Consider the following 18,982-nt stretch of genomic DNA (forward strand, 5'->3'; position numbering starts at 1 on the left):
TGTTTTAAAGTAATTTAACAAAAAGAATCCTAAGTAAGTTGGCACGTTTAGTTTCGTAAAACATGTTCCCTGCCATGTAAAGGATAGTTTTATGCTGTTGCTATATTATTGTTAAAGAGGTATTAAGCGGAAACCTGTTTACAACATAAATAAATGTCTCTTCGTTTTAAGTGGATACCACTGGGGGCCTCAACCTCAAATTACACTAGAATAATGGTTCAAACTCCATTTTAAACAATAAAGCCTCATCTCATATAAATTCTGTGTTTAATAGAGGCATTTAAGTGGTGAAGAATTCCGTTAAACACAAATTCAATTGCAGCAACCTAGTTCAAGAGATGTGCGGTCAAGTTACAAGGGGCAGGTAATTTACGGAGTAGAATCTTAATGGTTTCGTGTATCAACAGTCAAATTATTTTCGGTGGACAACACATTCTATTGTTCCGAAAAGCCGAGGATGAGTGGAAGAAAAATGGAAAGCTGCCATAGGCTGTTGTAAACTGTAGCTATACGCACCTGCATTTAAAACCCTTTCCTTTGTCACCTTCCTCAACCGTTTCATGGTGGTAGGTAGGCATTTTGTAGAGAGTTTCAGTTTCATCGCCCTACAATAAGTAATAAACAAAGAGCAATTAAACAAACATCTCTATTATCTTTCTCTGCGTATCAATTTAATAAGTAGATCTCTAAAATATACAAAAGACCAAATTGCTGAGATGTAAATCCTCATATATGTGTCCATGTAGGCACGGTCAACGGTGTACGCAAGGGGACTTCGGGCTTTTAACCCCATACCTTGGGCAAGATATTATGCAAAAATATTTTTCATATTACGATATGTACTAAAACACCTGAATTTGTATGAATTTTGGGGCTTGAACACCTTTCCCCTTGACGAACTTCTTTGTACGCCACTAGTCACGGTATCTTTTAATTCACTTTTCTCATCGTTCTAACATCATTTCCAACTGGCCGACATATGACGTAAGAGCGCGCTTTTACAATCCGACAAAAGCAGACAGGAAACTGAGGAAAAGGAGAGAAATAAGTTGGAGAATGGATTAAGTAAATGTACACGTAATCATGGATCCTCGACTAGTATGCCCCCAAACCAATCGGCTACGCTATCAATGTGTTTGTTTGCGTTGTTCTTGTGACTGTCTTTTATCAACGTCAGGTTACCTGTCAGCTCCTTCCCCTCTCAGTGTAGTTTACTGAGAAAGGGAGCAATAAGCTGTGACATCACAGAGCATTCAATTGGAAACGAATACAATGTATCATTCAAAGACAGAGAGAGAGAAAAGAATTTGATACATTGAAGCCAAAAATGTGTCTCCAACATTGCACACATTTCAACTAACCACAAGAATGGATCAGCAAGCTGCATGAGTGAAAGCAATAATCTATCCAGAATATTTTCATTGGTGTGTGGATTCTAATAGAAATGAGGGTCTAAATTTCAGATGGGAAAGGCTTCAGTTAACTAGCGGGAATATTACAGACTATTATGAATCACTGCACGGAAGAATAAAAATGCCAATAGATGTCAAGAAGGCCGAGAAATTTGATCACTGTACACTCTCACTATTGTAATAAATTTTTGCATGTTGGATTTGCACCTCAGTAAAATACCATTTATTCTTACTAATAAGATCGCTACTGAAGAAAAGAAACAGACAGACATCAAGCACAAAACAGACAAAGAAAAGAAATTTGCTGGCTATGGCCATTAATCAGAACATCAAAGAAAGCTAAGAAACTGTTAAAAAGTTATCCAAAAGTCTGCATTCGTTAATGTAATAAAATAATGCTTCTGATAGATAATATTGGAGAAGTGTAAATGAATTTCAAATCAAGTGAATGCAAACGACCAGAACTTCGTTTAACGACAAAACTGTTTTACGTATGGTCAGATGATAGAATGTGCGGCTTTTGGCACGGGATATCCGGGTTCAATTCCCGGTGGGAGCTCTCATGTTTGAATTCCATGTTAAGCTATAGGTCCACATTTTGCATAGCCACTCTACTCCAAACCAACCATCAAACAGAATGCTCCTTACAGGTCGCAAAACAATCCTCATTGGATTTGGTATTTAAAAAGAAAGAAAAAGAAAAGGATGATAAGGATTATGATTTGAAGACGCCATATGTTAGGCCCGTGTTTCTTCAATCTTAGCGTAATTGATGAAACATACATCTTCCTGTCATACAAATTGGCTAATGCCCCAGTAACACGTGTTAGGTGAACCTTCCCCAGTGGTCCCCTTCCTCTTTATTGCATAGCTATAAGACACTTTGTAAACTACAATTTCACTACTACATGTGGCTGTGTGGAATGGACTTACCATGCCAGATATTAGTCCCGTTAATTTTCTTGTCCTTAGAGATAAACTGAGAGAAAAGATGTAGTCAATGAAAGTAAAATACGTTAATAATCTAAAAGATCGCATCATAAATGAATGTGCTAAGATAGATAGGAGGTAGTCCTATACTATCTCTATTATATTTATGTGAATCGCGCAAACCGCGCCCAACTTTGGATAATCAATATAACTAATAATTGACACTATACTGAGGATGCACTTAACTACAATTACCTCTTTTCGGCTTATGTAGCCAGTTTCTTGGGGATACCCTATATAATTTCAAAATTTATTTTGTTTTCAAAATAATTACTTTATTCACTAGAATTCCTAAGTAATATTCTATTAACAACCAATATATTGGTAATATATTATTACCTGAATACTCATTAGCTTGAGAGGCACTGAATGTTTCCCTGTCGTCGGTATCATTTCACCCATTTTCAGTTTTAATCACTGCAATCTGTGAAGGGAAAAAGTAAACGAAAACATTAGTTTCTTAAAATCTACTTTCATAAATATTATAGAAATTTTACTAGAAGTTTAACCTATTCATTGCGCTTAGGGCTGCCATTTGTCCCGGAAAATCCGGGACCGTCACGGAAAATGAGATCTGCGTCCCAAAAATATTTTCGGGACGCTTAAATATCCCGGATTTCAGCGAAGAAGAAAGAAAGAAAATATTATAGTTTGCTTTTTCACAGAGTTAGGTACCGGTATATAATTATTTTCTTCAGAGTGCGGCAATTCAAAAGACGAAGAAAAAAAACCTTAAATGCGTAAAATATGCATTTAACTAAAATGCCTAAAAATATGATTACGTAATACTTGAAAAACTCTATCTAATGGAAGAAAATAAATTAGTATATAAACTTCTTTTCATTTTAAGCATTTCAAAGATTCTCTAATTTAGTAGGGTCCGGGATGGCAACTCCAATTGCACTGGAGGGGTTAAAAAAATGCATGTAGAGCAATTAATTGATATATTGGGGAGGGGTACTTTTAGAATGTATACAGCCTGCAATATAAAATTCTTACAGTCATTATAATTTTTAGTGACCCTCATTTGGAAGAAACCAAACAATCTGTTTTGTAACATAATTCATTGGTTTATGAGATGCATAAGTTTATTTTCTTTTTCTTGGTGAATGGATGCATTTTTGGTGCATCTTAAAACGAAAAAATAAATTCTATTTTGTATTACAACAGCACTGCTACAAAACACAAAAAATCTATTTAAATGTGTCGTTCTATTAGTACGTACAATACTTTCAATAAAGTAATTAACAGCAACAGCCGTGAAATTATTGTTAGTCTATAAAATAATAAAGTATGGTCTTTAAGAGTCTGTATCACTGCAAAATTAAAATTCCGCTAATTTTACAGTAATTATGTAATATCTTCAAATAGATAAAAGATAATCGAAAAGGGGATCAAGACCTCCCTAGATGATGTTATTTTGCATGAGACCGTTATCACGAGTCACCTAGTAGCTTTTCGTTTGCTGTTATTTAGAAACGCGAAAATAAATGCCTATTTTCTAAATGGCTGGAAATGGAAAGCAGATAAATGAGTCGTGATAACGGTATCTCACGCAAAATAATATTGCCTAGGGAGGTTTATTATCTTTTATCTATTTGAAGATATTACATAATTACTGTAAAATTAGCGGTATTTTAATTTCGCAGTGATGAGGCCTCTTAATTCGTTGCATTGGGACTTCATTCTGATTTGTAACACTACAACAGGAACTTTATGTATACGCCTTCGCCGCGAGAGATCCGGGTTCGATTCCCTATGAGACCTCATGTGGTTCGGATATCACATTATAAGCTTTAGGTTCATGTCTCATAGAGCATCGGTGACGAACAAGATGCTAAATTGTATATCAAGCGCGCACACACACACACACACACAAAAAAAACATGAAAATTCTATATGAAAAGAAAAACAATAAATTATCAAGGAAAAAATATTAAATTCAAAATTGGATCATTTAAATTATTATTACCGGAAAGTTGCTATACAATAGATCAATAGGACTAATTGAACGAAAAAAAAAACGTTTAAATGTTTATCTTATCTGAATAAGCTGTAATTTTAATTTCATATCTGCAATATTAACAACAGCACTAGTAATATATACACGATGTATACCTATAAATATGTATAAATACAAATACATGATAAACCTATATTGTATTTTCCTTATAGGATAAAGCATGGGTACCAAGCAAGAAAAAGAAAGGAAAGCAAGCAAGCAAGCAAGTAAGAATAAATCCCTAGACAAAAGGAATATATAGACATTGCATAGTTGCCAGCAAAAGAGCATACTCCCCGTTACATGTTCTTTGTCAATATAATTTTAACTTTTTTAAAAAAATTAAATCTGAATAGTTTTCCATTCATAGTGAGGGCACGATTTTCTGTGTCACCGACAACCGTATTCAAATTGAACAATTCATTATTAAATCCAGAGGAAGGAAAACTTTTGCTGGCAAGCACTTGTACTTCTAAACTTGATTCCAAATAAACAAAGGTTTAAAAAACGATAAAAAAAATATACTGTACAGTTTAATTCATACACTTCCTGAAAACTTCAAACCTAAGTTGGAAACATTGATAACAAGATTGCGTTTGGCAGCACTGTGTATCTACGTATTATAATGATATAGGAAATTCTGCAAGTGACGGCGCGGCGGTCACCTATAGCAACGGGATTGGCGCAAGTGTGACAGAAGGCAGATAACTTGAACCAGGGAGCCGAGTCCAAGGACAATCCAGCTTAGACCGGTTCTTACCAGCTGAAGATTTTTCCACTGGTTATGGTCACCGGGTCACCACCCGTTTGACCCCTTGTTTCTCCACTAAAACCGGTACTTACTGATAAATAATGAGGGAAGCATATTTTGCTGCGACATTTTTATTTTACTGATACTAATCACCATCTAAGTGTATCGTTTTTTAAACACAGTGCAATGCATCATCAAGTATGTACTTAATGTAATAAAAGATCTTACTAATTGTCAGAATAGGCGATGAAGTGGAAGATAAACTGTGTGAAGTTTTTATACTGTATATGATATAAAAATAAAATTAACATAGTCTACTACACAATATTTTACATAAATGCATGAAATGCAGCTATGTTCAAAATGTGCAATTTTTTTTTTTAAAAAAATTACTATTTAAGAGTCAAGAATACTTTATCAAATACTAACCTACATTTTGGGGTATTTCTTTACATGTACTGTATCACATTTATGATAAATTTTTTACTTATTTTATCTTCTCTTCTCTCTTTCGGTTACAGATGAGATGCATTAATACAGTTTTTGTACTTTTATTTATTTTTTTAAACGTTGATTAAGTATACAACAATCTGTTACTGAATTAAATCTATATATACAAGTGATGAGGAGGTCGGGCTTTAGGGAAAAAAAAAAACAATAATAGAGTTTTATAGTCTGTAATACATGTTATCAACGAGGCCTAATGGTAACATGTCCGCTTCTTGTAACAGGCTCCTAGTTCGATCTCATGCCACATTCTCATTCCACCAATGTTTTATGATCATTCACTTTGATCAATCAAACGTTTTTGTTCGCCTATAAGGTATATCTACTGTACGTCAAATTGAAGATGTTTCGAGTATTGTATGCATTTTCTTTTGTGAAATGACAACGTATACCTTAGATGCTAAACGCAAACAGGACCCGTGGTGTACCAGTGGTTGAGCTTACATGTCTGGTGCGTGGGATGCCTGTAATTTTGGCTTTGTGGTGGGCAAACACCGTGTGTGTGAGTTTTCTCGGAGTTCTCCCGTCTTCTATCATTTTTTTTTAATATATCATTCTATTCATTCTCATTATCACCTTCTCCCTTCGCCTACACATCATAGCTATGGAATGTAAAACAAAAAAATCATTTTCTAAATGCGTACACACCATTTCCAGTGATACTTCGCAATAATTACAGAGGTAATGAGATAACGTTAGCCGTTTATTTTCTTACACACTTAATATACGTTTGATGGCGACGTCTAATATACTTGAAAGTTCTAAATATTTTGATATAACAAATAAAAATAGATTAAGCCGCTCATCTACGTAGAAACATTCTGCATTTTACATATATGCTTTGAACAGACCACATATCAGCTTTCATAGGCGCGAACAAGGAGACAAATTTTCCTTCTGGAATTTTCGTAGAAAGGATCAATGTAATTGTGCTCCAAGTACGAATTAGGAAGTACCGGATACCTTCGACAATCTACAAAGATATCCAAGATTGTAAGATTGAGTTTTACATAATAATACATGCGTATTGTTTTATTTGGTTTAAGAGAAATTAGGTTTATATTGGCCGATGTCAACTTCATGGGTTTTCTGGTAATCATACCTACTGAGGGATTTCATGCGTAATATTATCATAGTTTGTAGCTAGTATTTCCCCATGATACGAGAAATAAGATTTATTGTCTGGTGTTGTAAATTTTATAAAGTTTCGTCTCGTCTTAAAATTTGTTTCGTCTCTTTTGTAAATTTATGTTAATAGCTTGGCACTTTTGAATTATCCATAAGCTATAAAGGAGATTTACATCATTTTACTCCTTTATAATGACAGAGGTAAACGACAGGACAGTGACCATTCTGGACAAAGTTACCTTTTCAGTATTTGAATTGTAGAAACCAAGACACTGTATTAGAAATGTTAATTTGCTTATTTATGTGGGTAGTTTTACGTTCCACGATTATACCCTTTAGGCTACGGGAGACGGATAATTACTGAAAGTGAATGATTGTAAAATAATTGGTGGTAGAATGAGAATGTGAAAGGAAACGGCAGAATCTCGAGAAAACCCACGGGTACGATGTTGTCCACCACAAACTCAATTGGCTTGAAATAAAACCAGAGACTAGGAATGCGCAAGAGACAAGATTTGTGGCTGTCTCGTCTCGAAAATGTGCTGTAAAATTGATGTCTCGACTCGAAAAATGTATATTTTTCTATGGGAAGAGCTGTGTCTCGACTCGAATTTTGTCAGGAAAATCCTGTCTCGACTCGTCTCGTGAGCATCCCTACCAGAGACGCCTTATACTAAGTGAACGCTATACTACTGAGCTACTGTGCCCCCTCCCCCCTTATAGTGGAAACAACCTTTTGTTGACGTAAAAAAATGATCCGATTTTAGAGCATTTTTTTAAATCTCACTTGCTCTTTTAAAAATATTTTTTTAATAAATCAATAGTTGATTTATATGATAGCAAATTTACAAACAAGGAAGGAAATTAAAAACATAATTAAGATGTCATTAACTTTTAATACTCAATTACTTTTTCACTGCTAATTTTTAATTAGAAGTCATTAAACATAAGACTTAACTTAAACTAAGTTATCACTTAAGTGTTTTTCTATAGTAATTTGTTTAATGTATATGTGTATATGATGTTTAAGTTTCTTTGTTTCTTTCTTTCTCTCTTTCTTAAAAAGAAAAAAAACTGGAAATAACACCCATTTTTCTATTTCGCCCTTTTCCCGAATTAAATCAATACATTTACACAATTTTTATCATTCAATACACAATATTTTACTTTCTATAGACTTTTCTGCGAATAAATTTTAATTGTAACTGTTTTTTCTCAGTTTTAAGGTTAATCTTCTAACTATAGTAAAGTAACTTGACATAAATTTCAGAAAAGTATCAATTCTTCTAAATTCCTCTTTATTTAAACAAAATAGGAAAAATTTTTCCATATAAGTTATTATCACAAATTAGTGAGCCAGTGTACTTGCCTACTACAGGCTTAAGTTCACATGCATGATCTCCTAACTATACAGTATGCAGGATATTACTAGATTCCATTATCTGTTTCGGAACTTAAATGTTCCGTTTCAGAATATAGGGTATATGTACGGCGTGGACCAACAATTTTAAAAGTAGAATCCGAACTACATGTAGAGCTCTTTCGTGGCTAAGCGGTTAGCGTACGCGCCTTTGGCGTGGGAGATCGGGATCATTTCCCGGTGGGAGCTCATGTGGTTCGGATTCCACGTTAACCAGTAGGTCCCGTCTCATATAGCCTCGCTGCAGAAAGGAACGTTAAACTCAAAATCAACTCAACCCGAACAACATGTACTCCCACTGGAGGGTTGAGCTCTGGTCTCCCTCACCTAAGTCGAGAAAAATAACCAATATAGACGCAAGATAACTCTAGAGCATCCAAAACAAATATCTTGAATATTATTATTATTATTATTATTATTATTATTATTATTATTATTATTATTATTATTATTATTATTATTATTATTATTATACATACCAGCGGTAAACAAGCATTCATCGTTGCAGTGTATTAATTCAGAATCTGAATTAAAAAGATGAATGTGTTTATTCCATTGCCCGGTATTTGCCCCTTGCTATTATGTAAGCCTGCAGAACAAACCTGTGATGGGGTTGTATAAAAACAAGGCGTTCTTAAAATAACCAGGTTAGAAATATGTATAAAATTTGACTTCCCGACCCCTCTCGAAGCAGAAAATAATAATAATAAAAATTCGAATGGTTCGTACACGAGCAGATGTGGTAAAGATCAATCTCTGTACCATATTTGGTTATTTTAAATGACGCCTTTGTATGTGAAATTCTGTGCACTGATATATTATTATTTTATATACTGTATATACCATATAAAATAAACAGCATCTTACCTTGTTTGAACTTCGATTTCTTTTACAAGGTTTAACCTATCTCCTTATAAGGATGATACACTGTTTAAAACTTGGAATCGTTCACCGAATGACTAGTACAACCGATATCTTGTTGTTTATTTAATAAGTGCACAAACTCTACCATTACACAATACACCTCAACTGGATTGGTTCCGTAATATCGGTGATTTCTGCTCAGGGAGGAGACACGAACACGTTATAGTATTGTAGAGGATGTATAGCCATGCACTATTCATCTGACGTGATGGGTGACGCGAGCGCGTGCAATGGAGACAACACTTTTAAGAAATGTTATCAGTTCTTAACTATCATTCGACCACACACAGACTGAAAAACTTTCTGCTCGTCCCCCGCGTTCCTAAGCAGAACCAGCTATAACTTGTTTCTCTACCATTTCACAATCTGCCGGGTTATTGCAAACTATCATTTCTGAAGTGGAAAAACACAAATAGCTTGTTTGTCTCAACTTTTTTCTTTTTTACCAATAACCTTCATGGGATGAAGTGATTTCCTTAGTAAAACAACACTCAACGATATGTTGAACTAATTATCTTATTTTTTAATGTCAAAACAGAACCCTGCCTGGTTACCTTATCGAATCGAATACCTGATCAATATCATGATTATATGGGGCATGAACTAACAGTGCAGATTTTCTTCCAGAACATTTTATCCAGGGGAAGGGGTGCAAAATCAAATGTGAGTGAGTTGCACTGAGACACTTTTTGATAAAAGACGTTCCCTAGCCAAATAAGCCTAGAAGAAATAATATTACAATGTAACTTCAGATCCTAATCAATTTGAAACACCTGGAGGCTTTCTTACAGAAAATTTTGTTCTGTGGGGGATCAAAATGTGCAGGACTATACTGAGATTCTATTTTGGTATACTGGCAATTGCAATTTAATTTTTCTTAGCTCCAGAGGGCGCAGTTGGGGAAGTTGGGCAACTCCAGGAGGCAAAGTCCTCTCCCCCCCAGGGGCGGTTTTAGGATTTTAATTTTGGGTAGGTTCGCTCCCTCGCTTATGGATACATATACATGATTGATTAATGATAGTAGGAAATTACTTTTACAGTAGTGGTTAATACTATTTTTAAATAATTAGTGGAAAATATATTTAGTCTTTATTGTATCATTTAGGGATTATATAGTTTCAAAATTTTTGGGTCCCGACCTACCCACTAAAGACGCAATTGCTCCCCCCTCCCCCAAGAACGTCTGGAAGAAACACTGAACACCTGGACAGCTGGCTAAAATTAGATTCTCGTTATACCTGAAAATCTACATTAAGAATATCGGGAACTTTTGTGCGTGTGCAAACAAATACGTTTACGAATGTTGCTCATTCAACATAACACACTGCTGAGTATCATGGGTAGATTTCAACGCTGAAAAACGGCCAATAATGCTTTTCCTTGCTATCTTGTGTTTTCAGCACATTGTTGATTTTACTCTGTAAAGAATGAAATACTTGAATAAAGAAAATATTTCCTGAGGATTACAATGACCTCTGGATTAGGATGGCCAGAACCGGTTTCTGAAACATCTGGGTCCCGGGTAATAATGAATCCGGATACCTGATTCTAGGTTCTGGAGCTGGGTACCCGATTGTAAGTTCTAGAACCAGGTACTCGACTTTACCTTCTGGAATCGGATGCCTGATTCTAGGTTCTGGATTCGTGTACTTGTTTTCAGGATTCGGATACATACTACATTGGTATATGAAGTATAATTATGGTATTTAAAGCACTCTAAAATGGAAGTCGGGTCAGGAAGCACACAAAATTACTTATTATTATTGTTGAGGTTCAGGTCCACGCTTAGCTGGCTATCGGATACTTTTTTTTTCTGTTGAGTATCTTGATTTACATGTTTTTTTTTTAATTTTTTATTTTTAAAAAATGTGTAGCGAAACAAAGAGCATGATAGATTTATACACTATTCTATATCTCTGTGCCAAATGCCACGTTATACTTATATATATATATATATATATATATATATATATATATATATATATATATATATATATATATATATATATATAAAATGCTACAACAGCAATTAAAAGCGCCTGAGCTCCAACCTATAACTTTAGCTTGAAGTTAACAGCCGGGTTTTCTGTCAACTGAGAATCACATCTGAATTTTCAACCATATGCTATGCATTTATCTTTCACCTTACAATTGCAGCACTCTGATATACAGGATGTGTCCTAAAGCCATGAAATATATATTTTTTAAAGTACAGTATTAATAAGATCTGTACAAAGGGTTAATATTCTTCGAGTTTTCTCCACCGACTCTCCCATGTCCGGTACACCCCCTCGAAAACCTCGATGGGAATATCCTGTTGTTACAGCTGCATGAATAGCCTTAGTGTTGTCAAAACGGCGTCCTTTGAGTACTTTCATAATCTTGGGGAGCAAAAAGAAGTCGGCCGGAGCGAGGTCGGGTCTGTAGGCTGGCTGCGGCAGCGCGACCACGTTATGGTTCGCCAGCAACTCACGGATGTGCAGAGACATGTGGCTGGACGCATTGTCATAATGCAGAAGCCAGGTAGCGGCAATATCTTTTCGCCCTCTTTCACATTCTTTCCAGAACACCCATGTAGTACGCAGCGGTAACGGTCGTCCTTGAGGTACAAACTCTTTATGAACCACACCCTTAGCATCGAAAAAAAAAAAAAACAACCAACATTGTCTTCAATTTGGATTTGCTAATCCTCGACTTCTTCTGTTTCGGGGTTCCCGGGTGTGCCATTGGACACTCTCGCGCCTCTTCTCTGGGTCGTATTGAAATGTCCATGTTTCATTACCGGTAATAACGTTCAAATGATCCGGTTTACTTTCCACACGTTCCTTCAGTTCACTCGCGACCAACAATTGATTGGCCTTTTGCTTGTCTGTCAACAATTTGGGGACCAGCTTAGCGCACACCTTTTACGTGTTCAAATCTTTCGTAATGATGCGATTCACAACGGTTTTCGGAATGTCTAGAGTGTCATATATCAGCCAAACACTCATTCAATTGTCAAAATACAACAACTCACGCACATAACTCACATTTTCATCACTTTGGTTTGATGATGGCGGTCCAGAGCGAGGGGCCATCGTTCACTCCTTCTTGAACTTCTTCATCCACCTCATAACTTGTACATACAAAAAAGCAGACTCCCTGTATGCTTGTTTAAGCAGTTCGTGAGTTTCTGCAGAGGTTTTGTCAAGTTTTGTGCAGAACTTGATTGCCCAACGTTGTTCGAAAATATCCGCCATGACGTGGTCTCAAGACATGGATGCACTAAATCACCGATCGTGACGCCACCGACATTTGGAGCAGAGACTGACCTAGAGTGCGCTGCAAAGCTGGGGGCCCGCCCACCTAAAACACTCGAACGTGCTGCGACCTATCGGGGCGAAGCAAAAAAATAATTACTTCATGACTTTTGAAACACACCTTGTATGCACAAGTTCTGGCATTCTACTGATTTCTGCATTGTTGAATTCAGGAACTCTCAAGAGAGGGCAAAGCCTCCTTAGGTTGCCCCACGACTTTCTAAATTTCCAGAAAAATATGTTTGTAGTGTAGTAATCAAAGTAGCTACTGCTAAAGGCGTTGAAGTTTTCAAATGTACTAGCTTCTAGGGGAGAAAATTCATTGTTTCTTGACAAATGGACCAACATAAACTTCCTTGTGTAGTTATCTTCATTCTGAAACTCGTTTACCTGTAGAAAAAAGTCTATGTAGCGCGAAGTTATTTGATACCAAAACGGACACTAATAAATATTCGATGTTGTGATACACCAACTGAATAAAAGAAACGTTGTCAAAGATAGATAGTTGCCCACGTATTCGATGATCTGTAAGTATATCAGTGTAGGCACGTAGGCAGAAATTTATGTACAGTGAAGTCCAATGCTTTTGAGGGGGAGGTGCAAATTCAATAAGGATAAATTATATTAACATTCATAAAATCGCTCCTAAAATTAGACTAAATTCGAAAAAAAAAAAAGTCGGAATTTCATAGGCCGGAGCCCCATAACCCATCCTCTGTGTCCATCCTGCGTCAGTGGAACTACAGCCTCGAAGGGCTACGTTCGCCAAGGTTGCGCTTGTTTGGATGAAGCGAGGATAGCCCATCAGGTCCGATAGCGGTATGTTCTTTGTTTCTTGGTAAGATGAATTCTTATGTTAATACATTTTTTAAATTACGTAAAACTGATAAGTAAAAGCAATTTTAAAACCAAGCAAAATTTTAACAGTGGAAGTTGTCTAATTAAATATTTGTTGATTGTTCGTGTGAGAACAACCTAAAGGAGTTTCTTTTATTCTCATTTCGTAAATATGATAGGCTTAACCTTTTGGCTCTGTGCGTTTTTTCCTTCGAAGAAAAATTACAATTTTATTAATATTAATTTTCGTGAGTGTGAATTTTGTCAACGTCCAAATTTTCTTGGTGCACCCTTGAAAAAAATCTGTATTCAACACTGGTCGCAGTGGTTCAACTATAGAGTGCTCGCTTTAGTGCGTGGAGTTCTGGTTAGATTCCAGCTCCCGGCAAGTGGGTTTTGTGGTGGATAAATCATGTGCGTAGGTTATCACAGGGTACTGCCCCCCACTTTCTTCATCACACCATTTCATTCATTACCACCATCACCGTTTCCTTTAGTCTGGGTGCACAAAGTGGGATGAATAACAAAATTTTAAAAAACGAAAAAATCCCAGTAACGAGGTTTTCACTAAAGCAAGAGTTAGCACTTCCGAATTCTAATAACGTTTGTTTGAAAACGTGAATCACTGCATAAACTAAATTATTCATTGACGTCACGTTCGCACCAAGCACCCACTATGCATTTCTTGTCATTAATATTGCAACATTGTTGTTGTTGGTAAAAATACGTGATGGCAAATAACAAACAAAAATGTGACTGTGGTGATATTAATAACTGAGAATGCGCGTACTTTAATCTTCTGCTGAGTTCAAAGGCCAATAATTCGTTCCAATGTTGTTTGATAAATGTTTGCCCAGTGCTAAACTACGCATATAACAAACACCATATTTGTACTATAATCATTATAACCTCCATATTGCTGACGTAACAGGTTAGTTGTTCGAGGAAACGTTAAAGAAAAGGACAACTCTTTTAATCTGCATAGCTTTTCACAATTCACTCAGCAGAGAATAAAGTGAGGAAGTAATATGATAAAGATTTGTGGTTGTATTGGATAGATTTTTACTACACCTAATAAATTTAGAATCGAGCCTCTTTTTCTACCAATTAAGCGTGTCGTAGTTATGGGACAGTAAAAGAATATGAACCAGGGCGCCTTGTTGGGAGAGGTGCCAAGAGTTTTGACAAGAATATTTATCTCGTGTTTTGCATTTCAAACAGGGACATAATTTAGGGAGGGAAGGGACAACTGCTTCTCCCTAAGTTTGAGAAATCCATGCAGTTTAATCAATTACTTAAAAAGAAGAAGAAGAAGAAGAAGAAGAACTCTTATAACAATAGACAATCTCGCCTCCTCCTAAGCTCCAAAGCAAAATCAGAATTAAAGCTGCTGTCAAAAATAGCATGTATTTATGTATTTATATACTTGCATGCTTTGAGGACATATATTTGGGCATTACCAGCATCTATGGCCTTAAGCCTGTCACGTACTCTGTATAAGGGATGACGTCCTTCGGCGAGCACACTATTCGAAGAAGTGAAGTAGGAAGGAATCGGCAAGTTAAGTACAATCCCGGCATTTGCTTGGTATGAATGAGAAAAAACCTCAATTATGATGGCTGACCTGAAAAACCTCGTACATTTTTTTTGACAGAGTGAACATCATAATAATAATTATATCTTTGATCACAATATCATTTTTAAATGTTAATGAAGGGTTACAAATATTCATAATACATATTTTATGAAAATAAAATTCATAAGCTTTTTTACCCACAGGCAGATTTTAGAGTTCAGGCTCCGACCATTAGATTTTTGGTGGGGACGTAATTTTTCCATTGAAAATGACAGAATCGAACCTTAATTATACCATAATGCTCCTTTGAAGGACGTTGACTGTGAAGCACAACCTACAAGGAGTTATCATAGAAGGCTACAAGGCATTCTCTTTTGATTGAATTTTTGAGTTTTACGTCCCACGGTTATGCCGGGTAGGCTAAAGGAGACGGTGATGATGAGAGATGAGTGAAATGGTGGAATGAAGAAAGTGGGAGGAAACGGGAGAACCCCGAGAAAACCCACGAGCACGGTGTTTGTCCACCACAAAGTCCACACGGCGCGAGCTGGGATCGAACCAGGGACCCCAATCTTTTGATTGAAAGTACAAATTCTGGCAAGAGGAGTAAACATATGTATACGGATTCTGTTCAGAAAGAAAGGGGCACAATCTCATGGTCTATGCCTTCTTAACAGCGTTATGAATCCCTGGTCAAACCAGTGTACTAGGGCCATCACGACTAAATTTTATATGTAATATATGTAATTCTGCTCGTGTGGCTCCCGGACATGTAACCATTGGATCTATGCGTTAAGACGACCCTGCACAGGTTACCAACTAAAGTATAACTCCTATATATTTTACATATTAATGGTGTAAGAACTTGTTATTCTGATTTTTATTTTTAGATGAAGAGGTGGGCACCTCTCCCACCCTGTTCACAAACAAATAATCAACTATTTTATACAATTAGAAGATAAAATGGAAAGAGAGAATAATAAACGAAGATTACGAGAAAAAGGGCATCAGCTTCCTTAGTAGAAAGTCGATTGGATTGGACACAATTTGCGAAGAAATTATCTTCTTCACATCGTCACAAAGGGTAAGACGGAAAAGAGACGAATAGGAACAAGAAGAACATAACTTATCGATGATATGCAAAATAGAAGCAAATATTGGAAGTTAAAAGAGGAAGCTAAAGATCGAGAAACGTGCAAGAAACATTTCCAGACCTTAATCTAAGGAGGGGGGATCTCTTATTAGTCCTAGGACCTGCCAACAGGCATAATACTTAATAATAATAATAATAATAATAATAATAATAATAATAATAATAATAATAATAATAATAATAATAATAATAATTTATTACGAGACGACATAAAGCTGAATTTTCGTGGAAAGAGAGAAACAGAACACTTTCCAAGACGACATTACTTTCATAGCACCTTTTCGAGATGTGACAAATTCAACTCTTGTCTCTATTAGGCACCTTAATTACGTACTTACAAGATTCGTTAGCTGAAAGACTGGCATTTATCTATTGAAATGCTACAATAGCAATTAAAAACTTCTGAGCTCCAACCTATAACTTTGGCTTTCAAATCTTTCATTTACGGTTATATTTGGTTTCACGTTTAACAAAGACAAACGTTTTGAGTATGTGTACTTTAAACAAATTATTTAAATAGACCTTTTTTCATAATTCATAAAGTTTACATATCTATTAAAATGCTACAATAACAATAAAAAGCGACTGAGCTCCAACCTATAACTTCGGTTTCACATCTTTCATTTACGGTTATGTGTGATTTCACGTGTAACATACACAAACATAACATTTTGAGTATGTGTACTTTAAATAAATTAGTTAAATACATCATTTTCATAAAGTTTATGTTTTAAAATTATTTTTCAAAGCCTTTGTATTTTAATAAGCCTTCTCTAAAATCAATGCAGGTGAATTGTGTTGCCATCTTCCGAGTTCTTTTAAACTATATGTTGTGGACGTTTATATGTTTGTGGTCAATCTTTTCGACAATGAGATCTCGGAAACTACAGGCTCTAGAAAGATGATGTTTTCACTGATCGATTGCAATTTTCATGTAGATTGTCCAGTTCTAGTTGAATATTTAAAAACATGGCCACTATTTGTTTATTACATTTTTATGGGTACATTGGAAGTGTTGAAATTAAAAACTAAAGCATCATATCCTACGCATTATACATTCCAACACCACATTGTTGCATATAGGGGTTGCATATGTCTCAGGCGTTTGTTTCATGGCCAAATAATAATGAAAAAGGAAGGGTAACCATTTCTCCAACCTAAGATGAACATTTATTTTTGGAGTGTTTTGCCCAATGAACACAATATATAACTGACATTATAATTAATTGTGTATGTAATGTATCTGCTTATTACATACTGCATGCAAGAAGAAAGAAAACACTGGTCATACATGAATTAGAAACTCCAACCGGAAGTAGGCTCAAATCTTGCAAACGGTGCGAGATATTGAGAAAAAATAATCGAAAAAAGTCTCCCTTTTATGATACCCTTTGGCTTTTTTTTAAATCAATATGTCTTTCACTTGTGTCTGTAAAGGGACATGTACAGATGTTGTGAGGAATGAGAAGGAGACATGTTCATATGCGAATGATGTGCTGTGTAGAGAGAGCAGGTTCAGCTAGTCTTTTAAAATTATTGTTCAAAGCCTTTGTATTTTAATAATCCTTCTCCAAAATCACTGCAAATGAATTGTGCTGCCATTTTTGGAGTTCTTTTAGACTATATGTTTGTGAATGTTTATATGTTTGTCTCCAATCCTTTCGACAATGAGATCTCGAAAACCACAAGTGCTAGAAACTTGCTGATTTCGCTGGCAGATTCCAAATTTTGTGTAGATTGTCCAGTTTTAATTGAATATTAAAAAAAAACATGGCCATTATTTCTTTATTACATTTCTAGGGGTACACTGGAAGTGTTGAAATTTAAAAAAAGTGAATTATCATATCCTATGAGTTATACATTCCAACACAGTATAGTTGTACACAGGGTTCTATATCTCTCAGGCGTTTGTTTCATGGCCAAATGATAATGAAAAACGAATTATAACCATTTCTCCATTCTAAGATGAATCTTTACTGTGTGGAGTGTTTTGCCTAATAAACACCATATATCACTGACATTATTATTAATTGTGTATAATGTGTTTGCTTATTACATACCGCATGCGAGAAGAAGAATGGAAACAGATCACACATGAATTAAGAACTCCAACCGGAAGTAGGCTCAATCTTGGAAACGGTGCGAGATATTGAAAAAATAATCGAAAAAATCTCTTCTTTATAGTAGTCCTTGCCAATTTTTACTCAGACGTCTTTCACTTGTGTCTATAAAGGGACGTGCATAGATGTTGTGAGGAATGACAAGGAGAGTCATGCTCATATGTGAATGATGCGCTGTGTAAAGAGCGCAGGTTCAGTTAGTATATCTAAAAGATTTTTTTTAACTCTCTTTCAAAAAATGTTCTTTCAGAGTAATCGTTGAAGAAGGAACAAAAACTTCCTAATCGTTAACCCGAAATAATTGATCCAATTGCATAATATTAAGTCTTGAAATAAATCGTAAGATTGTAGTGCACACATATTGTAATACCAAATACTATTTTTAAACTTATTAGACTGACAGGCCTTTTCAACCTTGTAGAGACCTGCACGGGCCGAATTTTTCGGCCCGAGCCCAATCCGGCCCAACCGTGCCTAGGCCCGGTCCAGCCCGGGCCCGAAAAGTTTTGGAGATTTTCGGCCCGAGCCCGGCCCGGCCCGATAAGTTTTTTTTAGAATTCTTGGCCCAAGCCCGGCCCGGGAACGATCAATTTTAAAAGGTTATGGCCCGACCCCGGCCCGATAAATTTTTTAAAAAATTAGCTCGAGCCCTAATCTTTCTCAAAATTTAGTACTAAATTTGACCTAACCCTCAGAAACATTTTCTAAACTCTGGTTCACAACCTGACGCTTGGCTCTCGAATGGTACCATGGTACCATTGCCTCCTAGAAATTTGCCTGTCATCGAGAGAACAAAAACTTCATTCCCTGTAACACAAATCTAACTTAATTGATTTTTAGCATAAAGTGAAGATGGCAATATT

The 18,982-nt window shown here is 35.8% G+C and overlaps 1 protein-coding gene across 2 annotated transcripts in view; it reads right to left on the reverse strand.

The window, feature by feature from the left end:
- LOC145681077 (uncharacterized) overlaps positions 1-18,982 on the reverse strand; it is a 40,463-nt gene that overhangs the window by 7,421 nt on the left and 14,060 nt on the right. Inside the window, exons 1-3 of one of the 2 annotated variants that reach the window (XM_081752437.1) lie at positions 9,078-9,442; positions 2,742-2,826; positions 517-605 (exon numbers count right to left, since the gene is read on the reverse strand). In XM_081752437.1, the coding sequence (XP_081608563.1) occupies positions 517-605; positions 2,742-2,804 (152 nt within the window). In that variant the 5' untranslated portion in view covers positions 2,805-2,826; positions 9,078-9,442. Of the gene's footprint in view, positions 1-516; positions 606-2,741; positions 2,827-9,077; positions 9,443-18,982 lie in introns of those variants that run through there. The other variant, XM_081752436.1, reaches the window with a different exon arrangement.

This window comes from Thermobia domestica, chromosome 3 (assembly GCF_964235325.1).
Source record: "Thermobia domestica chromosome 3, izTheDome1.hap1.1, whole genome shotgun sequence".
In the NCBI taxonomy this organism is placed as follows: domain Eukaryota; kingdom Metazoa; phylum Arthropoda; class Insecta; order Zygentoma; family Lepismatidae; genus Thermobia; species Thermobia domestica.